The 13,873-nt window shown below is 38.1% G+C and overlaps 1 protein-coding gene across 1 annotated transcript in view; it reads right to left on the bottom strand.

Annotated features, from left to right (window-relative positions):
* Positions 1–13,873, bottom strand: part of LOC127440632 (protein arginine N-methyltransferase 5-like) — a 29,164-nt gene that overhangs the window by 12,824 nt on the left and 2,467 nt on the right. The window contains exons 3-6 of the mRNA XM_051697352.1: positions 13,449–13,534; positions 8,769–8,903; positions 6,292–6,404; positions 6,018–6,067 (exon numbers count right to left, since the gene is read on the bottom strand). Of these exons, the coding sequence (XP_051553312.1) occupies positions 6,018–6,067; positions 6,292–6,404; positions 8,769–8,903; positions 13,449–13,534 (384 nt within the window). The remainder of the gene's footprint in view (positions 1–6,017; positions 6,068–6,291; positions 6,405–8,768; positions 8,904–13,448; positions 13,535–13,873) is intronic.

The raw sequence follows: 13,873 nt of genomic DNA on the forward strand, positions 1-13,873 counted from the left end.
TAATCATACGCTAGATTTAATTCTGTCATATGGAGTTGATGTTGATACTATAGAAATTCTGCCGCAGAGCGATGACATCAGATCATTACCTCAACTCTAGTTTGCTGCGATCAGCTACTGTCACTCAATCTACACCACGCTATTGTTCAGGTAGAACTATTATTTCCACCACTAGAGATAGCTTCACTAATAATCTTCCAGAATTGTCTCACATATTCAGTTATCCAAAAAGTCTAGAAGAACTTCATGTAATAAAAGAAAATATAAATACGGTCTTCTCTAGCACACTTGATAGCGTCACCTTCCTTCGATTAAAGAAAATTCAAGAAAAAATCCCCGCACCATGGTACAATGATCACACTCATGCTCTCAAGAGAGAAGCTCGGAAAATGAAGAGCAAGTGGAAGAATACAAAATTATAGGTATTTCGCAGTGCATGGAAGGATAGTGTCTGTAGTTACAGACAAGAACTAAAAGCTGCCAGGTTAGCATATTTGAGCAAACTCATAGAAAATAACCACAACAGTCCTTGGTGTTTATTCAGTACTGTGGCTAAATTGGTTAGGAATAAAGCATCGACTGAACCAGATATTCCGTCGCAGCACAATAGTAATGACTTCATTAATTTCTTTACTGATAAAAGAGAAATCATCAGAAATAAAATTGGAACTACGCAATCAACTATCACAGCACCTCAGAAAACAGTGTCTCATAATTTTCCTCACGAGCAACTTCAATCCTTCACTATCATAGGTCATGAAGAGCTAACAAAACTTATCATAAAATCAAAACATGTATGTTAGATCCAATACCAAAAAAACTCTTAAAAGAGGTATTCCCTGTAATCTCAGAACGTCTTGTTAATATTATTAACTCCTCGCTATCCTTAGGACATGTCCCAAGAAATTTTAAAATGGCAGTTATCAAACCGCTTATTAAGAAGCTTCAGCTTGATCCTGGAGAATTGGCTAATTACAGACCGATTTCAAATCTACCATTTATGTCGAAAATACCAGAAAAGGTAGTGTCCTCCCAACTATGTTCATTTCTACAGAGAAATGGTATGGTATATGAACAATTTCAGTCAGGATTTAGGCCCCATCACAGTACAGAGACTACACTTATCAGAGTTACAAATGACATGCTCTTATCATCTAATTGCAGCTGTATTTGCTCTTATCATCTAATTGCTTCTAGTGCTTTTAGATCTTAGTGCTGAATTCGACACGACAGATCAAGACATTCTCTTGAATAGGCTGGAGATTTATGTTGGCATTAGTGGACTTGCATTAGCATGGTTTAGATGCTATTTATCAGAATGCTACCACTTTGTATGTGTAAACGAGGAATTGTCAAATAAAAAAAAAAAAAAGTATGGAGTGCCACAGGGATCAGTTTTAGGGCCTCTGCTTTTCTCCTTATATATGCTTCCCCTGGAAGATATTATCAGGAATCATGGAATAAGTTTCCACTGTTATGCCGATGATACCCAACTTTATATTTCTTCTAAACCCAATGAAAATTCACAATTCTCCAAATTAGCAGAATGTTTCAATGAAATCAAAGACTGGATGGCCAGAAATTTCCTTCTAGTCAATTCCGACGAAACAGAGGTACTAATTATTGAACCAAAAACCTCTAAAAATAAGCCGCTAAAATATAATTTGACTCTCGATGGATGTACTGTCTTCTACAGCGAAGAACTTAAGTGTTATATTTGATACCAATCTGTCCTTTGAAAATCAAATTTCCAATGTTTGTAGAACAGCATTTTTCCACCTCAGAAATATTGCTAAGTTACATGCTCTGTTTCTAATGCCGAAAAACTAATTAATGCGTTCATGACCTTAAGACTAGATTATTGTAATGCATTGCTGGGAGGATATCCAGCAAGTTCAATAAATAAACTTCAATTGGTTCAAAATGCAGCTGCAAGAGTGCTGACAAGAACCAAGAAATATGATCATATTAGCCCCATTTTATCGTAGTTCATTTTAACTACATACAAAGCTTTGAACGGTCTAGCTCCACAGTACTTAAGTGACCTTCTGACACACTATATTCCATCACGTTCATTACGATCACAAAATTCTGGCATGTTAATAGTTCCTAAAATATCAAAATCCACAAAAGGAGGTAGATCCTTTTCCATTTGGCTCCTAAACTATTGAATAGTTTCCCTAACACTGTTCGGGATGCAGACACACTAACTCAGTTTAAGTCTAGACTAAAGACTAATCTTTTTAGCCAGACATACACCTAATTTATCCATCAACTCACAATTAGGCTGCTTAGGTCTGCCGGAACCAGAAACATCTATCATGATCTATAAATCTTCATAAAACTGAATGACATCTATGCTAATTTTATTCTATTTGTTTCCATGTCTCAACCTCGGGATATGAATTAAAAAAAAGAAATAGATGTTAATAGATCCAGCTCCAGCTCCGTTCCTGCTTGGTGTCGGACTCCACTGCTATGTGTCTCTGAGTGATAATGACTAAATGCAGCCGGTGCTAGCCAGACATCACAAAGGACAATGCATCTCTGTGAACTTCTGCAGTTAAACCAGGATGGACTTCAAAGACATTATTCATTAATCTTACAGTTCATAAACAGGGCTGCAACTAATGATTTTGATATTCGATTAATCTAACGATTATTAGAACATATATTCAACTATTCGGCAATTACTGCAATGATTAATCATTAGCTCTTAACCGACTATTCAGCTTGTGCCCCGACTTTAAAGGTTGTACTAAACGTGCTTGCTAACAATACAGAGGACAAAACCAACTTTAAAAATACCTCTAAATGACATTCACTGAATTAAAGGGAAAAAAATACTTTTTATTAAGTTTAATTCAGTAAAGAAATTCACTGCAAAAAAATCCTATTGTTATCAAGTGTTCATGTCTTGTTTTCCATTTTAAAATTGTCTAAAAATTCTTAAAACAAGATACGTTTACTTGAGAAGCAACATATAAGATATTTAGGGTGCTTTCACACTGGGCACGTTTGCTGCGGTCCGATTCCGAGTACGACTGTTCCCGGTGCCCCCCACAGCGTTCGTCTGGTTTCACACTCACTTCATTCTATCGAACCCCGGTCCATTTGCATTCATCTTACGTCATCACAAACACGCATGGAGAACACAATGCGAATCATCATACTTTTTGTTTTTTTGATTCCATTATGCACAGCAGAGTGAACGACAACTGCGTACATGTGTGCTTCATGGCGTAACTCATCAGATGTCCGGGAAAAGACGGCTTGCTGCTGCTCGCAAACTGCGTTTTTTTGAGGAGACAGCTGATTGCAAGGAATTAATTTGCATCTTTGTTTACACTGCACGCTTACGCTCGTGTCCAAGGTGAAGTTATCGCCACTGTCATATACCCTATATTTATAACCAATAATAGTATAAGATAGATAGATAGATAGACAGACAGACAGACATAATTTATAGAGTTGATTGTACTTGTGTCATTGTGGTGTCATTACTTTTTTGGGACTTTCAGGAATGAAAAACGCAAGCGCAGGTTACTTTACTTCCTGAACGGGTGCGCACCCAAGTCAGAGTTGCTTTCACATTCATGCAAATCGCGCTACAGTTCCACTGCAACCGAACTCAAACTGCCTCCTACAGGTAGTCTCGGGTTCGGTACCACCGCTGCCCGGTCCGCATGACAGCTTTCACATTACCAATTTTCCATGTGAACTGTGCTCTGTTTCGAACTAAACTGCCAGTGTGAAAGCACCCTTAGACTTGCTTTAAGAGAATGTATCTTAAATAAGTGTATTTTGTATATAAGTGTATTTTTCACTTTGTTATACTTCTGCAAGTGCAGTAAAGACAAAATAAACTTAAGATCTATTCTCTAAAAGCAAGTCTAAATATCTTATACGCTGCTGCTCAGGTGAATGCATCTTTTTTTTTTATATATAGTATTTTTAGTACTAAAGTATTTTTAGATATTTTAAAATATTTATTTTTAATATATTATATTATATTATATTCAACATTCTCAGATAAAACATTTTTTGTTCTGCATTATAGCTGCTAAAGTAAATGTACGTTGTTTTAAATGAGTTTTAAATATAATTTTTTGGAAAACAAGCCAAAACAAAAACAAATCAAAAACACATTTTGTTGCAGTGTATAATGGGGTGAAGACTACTTTCTCTCACCTTTTTGTTCACTTTAACTCACAAAAAAACCCCACTCTCTTATTAATAAAGCTGCGTATTGCCAATTTTCTTCACAATAAGAAATACACAGTGACATATATACTGTATTATGATTCAAGAAGTCACGAGCCATCATGTTATAATGTAGCTGCAGCAAGCGTGCGCGGTCGAGGGATGAGCGTCCCCGCGACAGTGCGTGCCTCAGCCGGGTGCAGTTTCTTTTTTTTTTTAAACATCCCCTTTTCTCCACAATTTTGGTATGCCCAAATCCACTACTTACTAGGTTCTCATGGTGGCGCAGTTACTCACCTCAGTCCGGGTGGCGAAGGACAAGTCTCAGTTGCCTCCACTTCTGAGACAGTCAATCCGTGCATCTTATCACGTGGCTCACTGTGCATGACACCGCACAGACTCACAGCATGTGGAGGCTCATGCTATTCTCCGCGATCCACGCACAACTAACCACGCGCCCCATTGAGAGCGAGAACCACTAATCGCGACCAAAAGGAGGTTAGCCCATATGACTCTAGCCTCCCTAGCATCCGGGCCAATTTGGTTGCTTAAGAGACATGGCTGGAGTCACTCAGCACACCCTGGATTCAAACTCGTGACTCCAGGGGTGGTAGTCAGCATCAATACTTGCTGAGCTACCCAGGCCCCCACAGCCGGGTGCAGTTTGCAGTTTCAATGTATTATTCCCTCATACTTTGTGATGTACATCACCTGAAGCTGTTTGGAAAGTTTGGAGTGCGTCTGGACTGTGAGCTGTTTAATTCTTCCTCTCCTCAGTCAGGCGCGAGCTGCAGTGCTCCTCTCGCGCGTCATCATTAAGAGTTTCATATGATCTCATGTTATGTTAAATGATTATTCAACAATGAAAATTTTTGTCAACAATTTTTTTTTTTGTCGACTTTGTCAATAACGTCGACTTATCCTTTCAGCCCTATTTATAAAGTTTTTTTTTTTTTTTTTTTTTAAACACTGGACCTTAACCCTTACTTAGTTTACTAATCTTAAACCATGACCTTCACTGCACATAAATAACTAATATTGGCATTATATTCATGCTGGTTACCCAGAGGGGAACTGGCCCCCACAGTGAGCCTGGTTTCTCCCAAGGTTATTTTTCTCCATTAACCAACATCTTATGGAGTTTGTGTTCCTTGCCACAGTTGCCTTTGGCTTGCTCACTGGGGTTCTAAATACAATTATTTATTTACTTTTATACCAAATGTACAATCATATTTAATCAAACTACACAATGATCACTCTAAGACTTTACAGATATTACAGTTTAATTTTTTGCTAATGCATGATTTTCTGTAAAGCTGCTTTGAAATTGTGTTTTGTGAAAAGCGCTATACAAATAAAAATGACTTGACAAATGACAAGTGTCATACTAGTTTTTTGTGGGTTAGAGTACTCAACTACAAAATTACTCAAAAATGCCCATCCCTAGTGGAGCCACAATAAATACATGCAGCCACAATAAATACTATAAAAAAAACCATTAAAAAAAATCATATACACAAAAAAATATAACTAAAAATGTGGCAGATTTGAGAGCTATGGTAAAGGGGAAGCTTATCAGTTAATAGAGCTGTTTAGTGTGTCACTGGTCACTGACTACTTTCACTGCATGAAAAAGAGCAGCATGAACATTCTTCAAACACTTCCTTTTGTATTCCATGGAAGAAAAAACGTTATAGGCTTGGAACAACATAAGGTTGAGTAAATGATGACAGAGTTTTGTAATTTTGGGTGAACTTTTCCTTCAAATGCAATTATCTATACACTCACTGGACATTTGAGTTTTTCAGTCTTACCGAGGCAAATCCTCTTGTTATAGTCACAAAGTGTTCTAAATGAGTGCCACCTGTAAAGGAAAAAGGAAATTAAATGAACAATGACCATCAAATCACAATGCAGTTCATAATGCAGCAGAATATTTTATAATACACGCAGCCACAAATATGGGTGAGCACAGCTCCTGAACAAAAATGTTCACGTTTACCATCAATTGATGAGATGCTTTTAATTAGATCACTTATTTGATATCTATATTTAATTAAACAAATGGCTTTGTTCCAGATCTCTCACCATGCCCAGGTCTTCTCATCAGTGCTGCTGTCATCCATTTGTTTAGAGGGATCGTTCTCGATGAGATCCTCACGCATGTCCTCTGGAGCCAGCAGCGGAACTCGTATCCAAAACTACGTCAATGAAAACAAATTAACATTGAACTAATTCAGGTTTTCAAAGTCTTAAACAGTGAGCCCCCTCCCTCTGACATAATGTACAAGACCGCACCATCTTTACACCCCCCCCCCCCCCTTTTCTTTTTTTTTTTGCAGATTTACAATAAATTTGTATATAGGCCTATACAATAGCCATGTAAATAATAAATGCAGTTCATTCTGGACTTTTTATCAGGTATTATCCTCTAGTGTTATTATTATCAAAATGCATCATATTTCAGGTGTTGGAGCAATTCACCAATGGAATCAACCGTAAATTCAGTCTTACAAGACTCAATTGGCAATACGTCATACACTGTAGTAACGGCTATAAATATATCTATTAATAACATGTAACCTTATTCTGCATAATTTTTATTAAAATTCATGTTTTCCCTTATGACAATGGAATTACTTAACTATTTTTTTGCCTATATTTGTGATAAACTCGAATCACATGAGCCAGTGTCTCTATGTTAAACTGCACTTGTCAAACACATGAAGGCACATCGACCTGATATCATGTTGAACTCGTAACAATGGACACGTCTTTACGGATGAACAGAGACAGAACTAAATGGATTTATAATAGATTCGCAAGTGCACAGGACACTTTTTGAGCATGCACATGCACTCTATGAGCAAGAGCAGGGATATTTCATAGAGCAGCATATATTTGAGAGCGCACATTCAGTTTTGTGCGAGAACGAAGGAAATGCGCGTGCGAGCGGAGAGATTCGTGCTCGCGCAACCGGTACATGGATGCGCTCTTGCATGAAATGCATTCGTTCACAAATTGAATCATATTATAATGCCATAAAGCTACAGTCTATTAAGATGGACTACGGTCCATTAAGCTATTAATTTTCATTTATCTTGACAATATATTTTATTGTTTTTTTGTATCTTTTGATTTTCCTGTGTATATTTATCATCAATCTCCGCGCCTCCCCTGACAAGCCCTGGCACCCCCCTGGGGAGGCGAGCCTCCCAGTTTGAAAACCTTGGAACTAATTAATTCCTAACCAACTGAAGTATTACAACCAATAAAGGAGCAACCAACTGCGAACACCACATGATTTTTTTCCTTCAACACTGATTAATGCATTATGTGGCTTACCAGTATAATTGAGTTGGTGCTGTGTTCTTACTAGCATTGTAAGGTTTTACCTTTGCACTCATCATTTCAACATATGCACATTCTAGTGAGCAATCTGGTAGGTAAATACAGGAATTATGTACGTGATGCAGAATTGAATATACAGAATTGCAAATACAACAATTTACTGAGATCAGCTGCATTTGACACAGGCAATTCACTGTTTATCACGAGCGTTACTGGCTGAATTCAATGCCGGCTGGTCGGTGTCCAAGTCCAAAACATCATTGCTCCGTCCACTGTCGCTTTTGCTTATGTCCTTCTTATGATCCCTGTACTCCCTGAAGTGTTTTTCAATTTGTTTATGATTTGGTTATTTGTCCGATTGAAGCTGGCATGCATCATTTCGTGTTGCATCTTCATTCTTGTAGAGTATTTTTTTCCTTTGTGATCTCTCTAGTTTATCTCGGATCTTCGTAAATACCATATCGCAAGTAGAGCACTCGTTTCGTTGTGTTACCTGAACGCTTTTGATGTCTGATAATTTTGTGGGGTTTTTATTGTTGTTATAGAGTGAAGAAGTAATCCTTGCTGCAGACGGTAGCTACTGTTTTTGTTTGGGAAAACTTTACCATGGTGACGAAACATTACCCCGCCCTCCATCCCCTGACGTAATCGGCTCCTGCGCAGAGACCAGCAAGCTTTTGGGGCCGGTGCAGAACCAGGTTTTTGGGCCCAGAACGGATTTTTCTGTGGTGGAAATGTGCGGAACCGATGGAATCGAGAATTCGCACCAGCCCAAGAACCCGCACCCGAACCATGTCAGTGGAAAAGGGCTATGTGAGTCTGTGACATTACTCTTAAAGCAATTTAATGGGGCTAATTTTCATTAAGGCTAATAAGGTGATTTCATTAAGGCTAATAAGGTGATTTCATTAAGGCTAATTAGACCATTAATACGAATAATAAAATAACATCATATGGCAAAGGCGTATGATCATTTGATTTTTCTTTATGGATAATTCATACAGCAGTCTTATTTTGAATTGCATATGGATAGAAGGTACAAATGATAAACAGTCTATTCACACCAACTAATTAAATTTACATCGTTGAACAGAGGGAAGCAGCCGGAATGAAGATTATGTGTAAATGATAGGCCCAGGGTGTACACAAAAATGAATAATGGCGTGTTCTTCTGAGCATATTTGTTTTCATTCTATGCTACAGATTGCCATTACCATGCAAGAGTGGTGTCCTGTGTGGATGTGGTTGAGCAGGATTCGAGCCAGGTTGGCACAGTGCGGACCCCTGAGGGGAATCATGAAAGCTGGCAGCCCCAGATAAGCACAGAAATTCAGCTCCTGTACCAGCGCCTGCAGCAAGGGCACAAAAGACATTAGGAGTGATCACATCAAAATAAATAACAAACCTGCTCTGCTTCTTCTTTGTTGGGCAGAGCTCCAAACATGACTCTTAATTAAAGATACGATAATACTGCAGTTTGAATGGATCTCATCCAAAATTATTCCAGGTCTACAAATTGTCCACATGAAGACTTCAGCTCTGTACTGCATAACAACAACCTTTCTTAAAGCTGACTAAGGAAGACTTTCAAAATCCAGTATTGATTCAGTACATAAAAAAAAAAAAAAAAACGGTGCCATCATGTCTGTAAACACAGAGTAGTAGTACCGGCTGTCACGTGTTACGACTGGGGAAACTACACTTTTCAGTTCAGTCAGTCAATCACACAGTTCAGGACAGCATTGCTGCATTCTGGTTCAATGTTTACAGTGCAATGGAAAAGTATTTGCCCCCATCCTGATTTCTTCTGTTTTTGTGTAAATCTCTTACTAAATTGTTTCAAAAATTAAAACAAAATCTAACATAAAACATAGGCAAAAAACAGAGTAAACACAAAATACAGTTTTAAAATGATAATGTCATTTATTGAAGCAAAAATGTTATCCAATACCAACTGGGCCTGTGTGAAAAAGTAATTGCCCTTAGTTACTAAATCTATGAAACTGCATACATAATGGGGTTCAGCTGGACTAGACACACCCAGGCCTGATTACTGCCAGCCCTGTTCAATCAAATCGACATCTAAATATAACAACTTCTTGCAGCATGAAGTTGGCTAAAAGGTCTCACCCAGTAGCACACTATGCCAAGGTCATTTGAAATTCCAGAAATGATGAGGAAAAAGGTGACTGAAATACATCAGTTTGGGAAGGGTTACAAAGCTATTTCAAAGGCTCTGGGACTCCAAAGAACCACAGTGAGAGACATTATCTCCAAATGGAGAAAACTTGGCACAGTAGTGAACCTTCCCAGAAGTGGCCGATATTCCAAAATTCCTCCAAGAGCACAATGACAACTCATCCAGGAAGTCACAAAAAAGCCAAAGACAACATCCAAGAAACTGCAGGCCTCTATCACATCAATGTGATCATGACTCCACTATCAGAAACAGGACTGATGAGTCAAAAGTTGAACTGTTAAGAAGACAGGGGTTCCGTTACATCTGGCATAAATCACACACAGAATTCCACAAAAAGAACATCATACCTACAGTCAAGCATGGTGGTGGTAGTGTGATGGTGTGGGGATGCTTTGCTGCTTCAGGGCCAGGGTGACTTGCAATAATTGAGAGAAACATGAATTCTGCTCTCTACCAGAAAATCCTAAAGGAGAACCTCCAGTCATCAGCCTATGAGTTGAAGCTCAAGCGCAACTGGATTATGAAGCAAGACAATGTTCCAAAGCCTAGGTGTAAGTCCACCTCTGGATGGCTCAAAAGAAGCAAAATTAAAGTTCTGGAGTGGCCTAGTCAAAGTCCAGACTTGAACCTGATTGAGATGCTGTGGCAGGACCTTAAACTGGCAGTTCATGCTCGAAAACCCTCCAATGTGGCTGAACTAAAGCAGTTCTGCAAAAAAGAGTGGGCCAAAATTCCATCACAGCATTGTGAAAGACTGATCTCCAGTTATCGGAAGCGTTTGGTTGCAGTTGTTGCTGCTAAAGGTGGCACAACCAGCTATTCAGTTTAAGGGGGCAGTTAGTTTTTCACATGGGTGATATAGGTGTTGGATAACTTTTTTGCTCCAATAAAAAAATATATATTTGAAAACTGTATTTTGTGTTTACTCAGGTTGCCTTTGTTTTATATCATGTTTGAAGATCTGAAAAATACACAAAAACAGAAGAAATCAGGATGGGGCAAATATTTTCCACAGCACTCTGTATCTGTGAACTGTTTGGCAAATTTCTTTACTTGCTATAATGCTTGGATATGTTGTCTGGTAGGGTTATTGAAGCTTATATTGCTTGTCATGCTCATATGAATTGAACAATACTCGTGTGTTAACCGATTGCGATGTGTCTACATTGTCCTGTGAAGTTACTAGAGCTCGATGATAAATCAAATATTAACGATTGTGGAGCGGGACGTGGTCGTGTGTCTGTCACTGGGGAGAGAGAAAGCGGTAAGGACCATCATCTGGTGATTAATGATGCGTAACACCTGTTTCTCGTTACAGTGACGACGGAGATGGGCTTGAAGAGGCCACCGAGAACGCGAGTGAGGCAGAGAGAGTTGCGTGAAGCTGAAAAGCCATGTCTGTATCTGAAAGCCTGTTTAGTGTTGCCTGCTCTTTGTTTATGAAGCTGAAAAGCCTATATTTTGTGAAGCTGAATGCTTGAATAAAAGCTGATTTACCTGGACTGCCAACCCACTTCCTTCCTGTTAGAATCTTTACAACAATATAATGGAGATCATTTTGCTGATGATGTAAAATTGACCAATATCGTGAATATCATGATGATTTTAATGTGCTTTCATTTGGTCATTAAGTTTCACATAGAATGCATCAGTAAACTTATTTCACGATCTTTCAGGGCTGCACAATTCATCAAAATAACATCAAAACGGCGAGCTGGTCATATATGATTATTAATCCACAAAAGGCTGTGATTTAAAGACAAATAAACAAGGTCTGTTTGTGATTCAGAACAAACCAGTGACGCGCTGATCTGTGCTCTCTGATCAGTTCATGTGCATTGTGAAATCAAAGTAATGCAGGTCCAAGCATTCGCGCAATTCCAAACATCAGTAACCGCTACAAGTTACTATACAATTCTACAAATGTGGCACAACGCAAATCAAATAATCAGAATAATGATAATTCAGCATTAATTATAAACATGACGTGTCCCAGTAATAATTTAGTATTATGCAATGCTCAACTGGGGTTTCAAAAATTAGTCAGTGAAGTAGCTTTGCACACCTTGTTCATAAACAAAAATGTATTAGTAAAAACATTTGAGGGTAAATACTGCTTTTTATTAAGCTACTATATATCACTGTATATGAAATAATAAGTGCATATCACTGAAAATGATTGGATTTCATTCTCCCTTGTGTTTATTTAATGAAAAACGAATTATGCTTAAATAGATTTGAATTTAATGTCTTTAAATATTGAATCTACTTGGCTACAATGGCTCTTTGGATGAAATGATGGTTCCTCCGGGGGAAAAAATACAAAACACTTAAGCCATTTCAGAGTAAATACATAATTATCGAGATATATAGCGAATATCGTCAATAGGCTGAACAATATTGAGATATAATTTTTTAAGAAATATCACAAAGCCCTAGAAGTTACTGTAACATGTTTACTAATATTCATGACTTAAAGCATCAATAAAATCTACAGAGTTGTGATTATATCAGAGGGACATATAAAAATAATTTGAAGGAGACTATTATTTGGTAAATTTTTTAATTACCATTATTATTTCTACACAAATGGGGTTCCTGTAGCACAACTGGTAGAGCATGGCACTAGCAACGCCAAAATCATGGGTTTGAATCCCAGGGAACACAAACTGATACATGTATACCTTGCACGGTATGCACTGTAGCTTGCTGGATTTGTTCAGAAATAGGGGCTAAAATAGTTTGAACATTGCATTTTCTTCCTGTTTCAGTTCACTTACACAAGGTTATATATATTATTTTTTAAAAAGACCAAAATGGTGCATGGTGTGAAGATCAAACTATATCTAATATAGCGCCTAATATATCTAATATACAGTGACGAGCTGACCTACAGAATTCTTCTCCATCCAGGTGGTCTCAAACCGATTGTTTGGGTGTGGATCCAAGTGCGATTGCTGTGAAAGTGCCCCAAGTTCCAAAATAAATGCTGCAAACAAGCCAGGTGTGAAATGCCCTCAGAAAGCAATGCATGGAATAACTTTACCTTGTGAATGTGCGTGATTGTGTTTATCACATCGTAGAACACATATGTCCATATGCAGCTTTCGGTGAGCAAAGAAATTGCATTCAATAAAAACAGACTGTTGTGCCTTCTATTGTCATTTTAGTGTAGGAAAAAAAGGCAGGAAAAATGCTTAGTGACAGAATCACTAAGAATTACAATCAGAGATTGTCATGATAAGTAGCTGAGTGCAATGAAAATGTTCAGATCAGCTTGACATCAGTTCTTCAGAAAAGGTGAGGCTCGTTGGTCTCTAAGAGAACACAAGACCCCGCCTTGCCAACAGAATGATTTTTTAAAGCATGCCGGATGCGCTTTTTCTGTTTTTGAAGCCATTGATTCAGCAGGGAGCCCCGACGGTCAAGTGATTAACGACCTCACGCTGGCAGACACTAATGCACACTTCATCTCCCTCCTCGTGGCCGGCGAATATGTTAATGAAGCTCACGTCTGAAAATCACTGGAAAAATAAGCTAGTGCGGTGCCGGCTTAAGTTGCTTTGGATAAAAGCTTCTGCCAAATGCATAAAACTTAAATGGCTTTGGGGTCTCTGGAACCCCAAACATCAAGTCAATCTCAACACAACATAAGGGTTAAATAACAAACATATATGGAGGAGTATGAACGTACTGCCTCTGAATTCCTGCGTTCTGTTGTCAACTCTGAGTCAGTCTCAATCCAGGGTGACAGCTTTCCTACGATAAGAGTGTTCCAGTCTAGTGAAGAATGAAGGAATGAAGAATTTTATTACAATGATAAAATATAACATAAGTTATATACTAAGATAATATATGTAAAACTCCATAGCTGTAACTAGCAATGCAGAACAAGTTAGTTAGAATTTTTCACCATTTCTTATTTTGACACTCTGGTCCACTTTTATTTCATGCAAAGTTTTGGGGTAAAATGGTCATAATTTAGATTTTGGTGTAAATAATAGTCATAATTTTGTTTTCCATAATTTTCCAAGCTCTCTTCAGACCCTTAGAAATAAACGGAACTATTGATCCTACTTCCTCCGTATTACCTCACTTCGTCATGTAAATGTGGAAAGT

The sequence above is a fragment of the Myxocyprinus asiaticus genome, chromosome 5, assembly GCF_019703515.2.
Source record: "Myxocyprinus asiaticus isolate MX2 ecotype Aquarium Trade chromosome 5, UBuf_Myxa_2, whole genome shotgun sequence".
NCBI classification, from domain to species: domain Eukaryota; kingdom Metazoa; phylum Chordata; class Actinopteri; order Cypriniformes; family Catostomidae; genus Myxocyprinus; species Myxocyprinus asiaticus.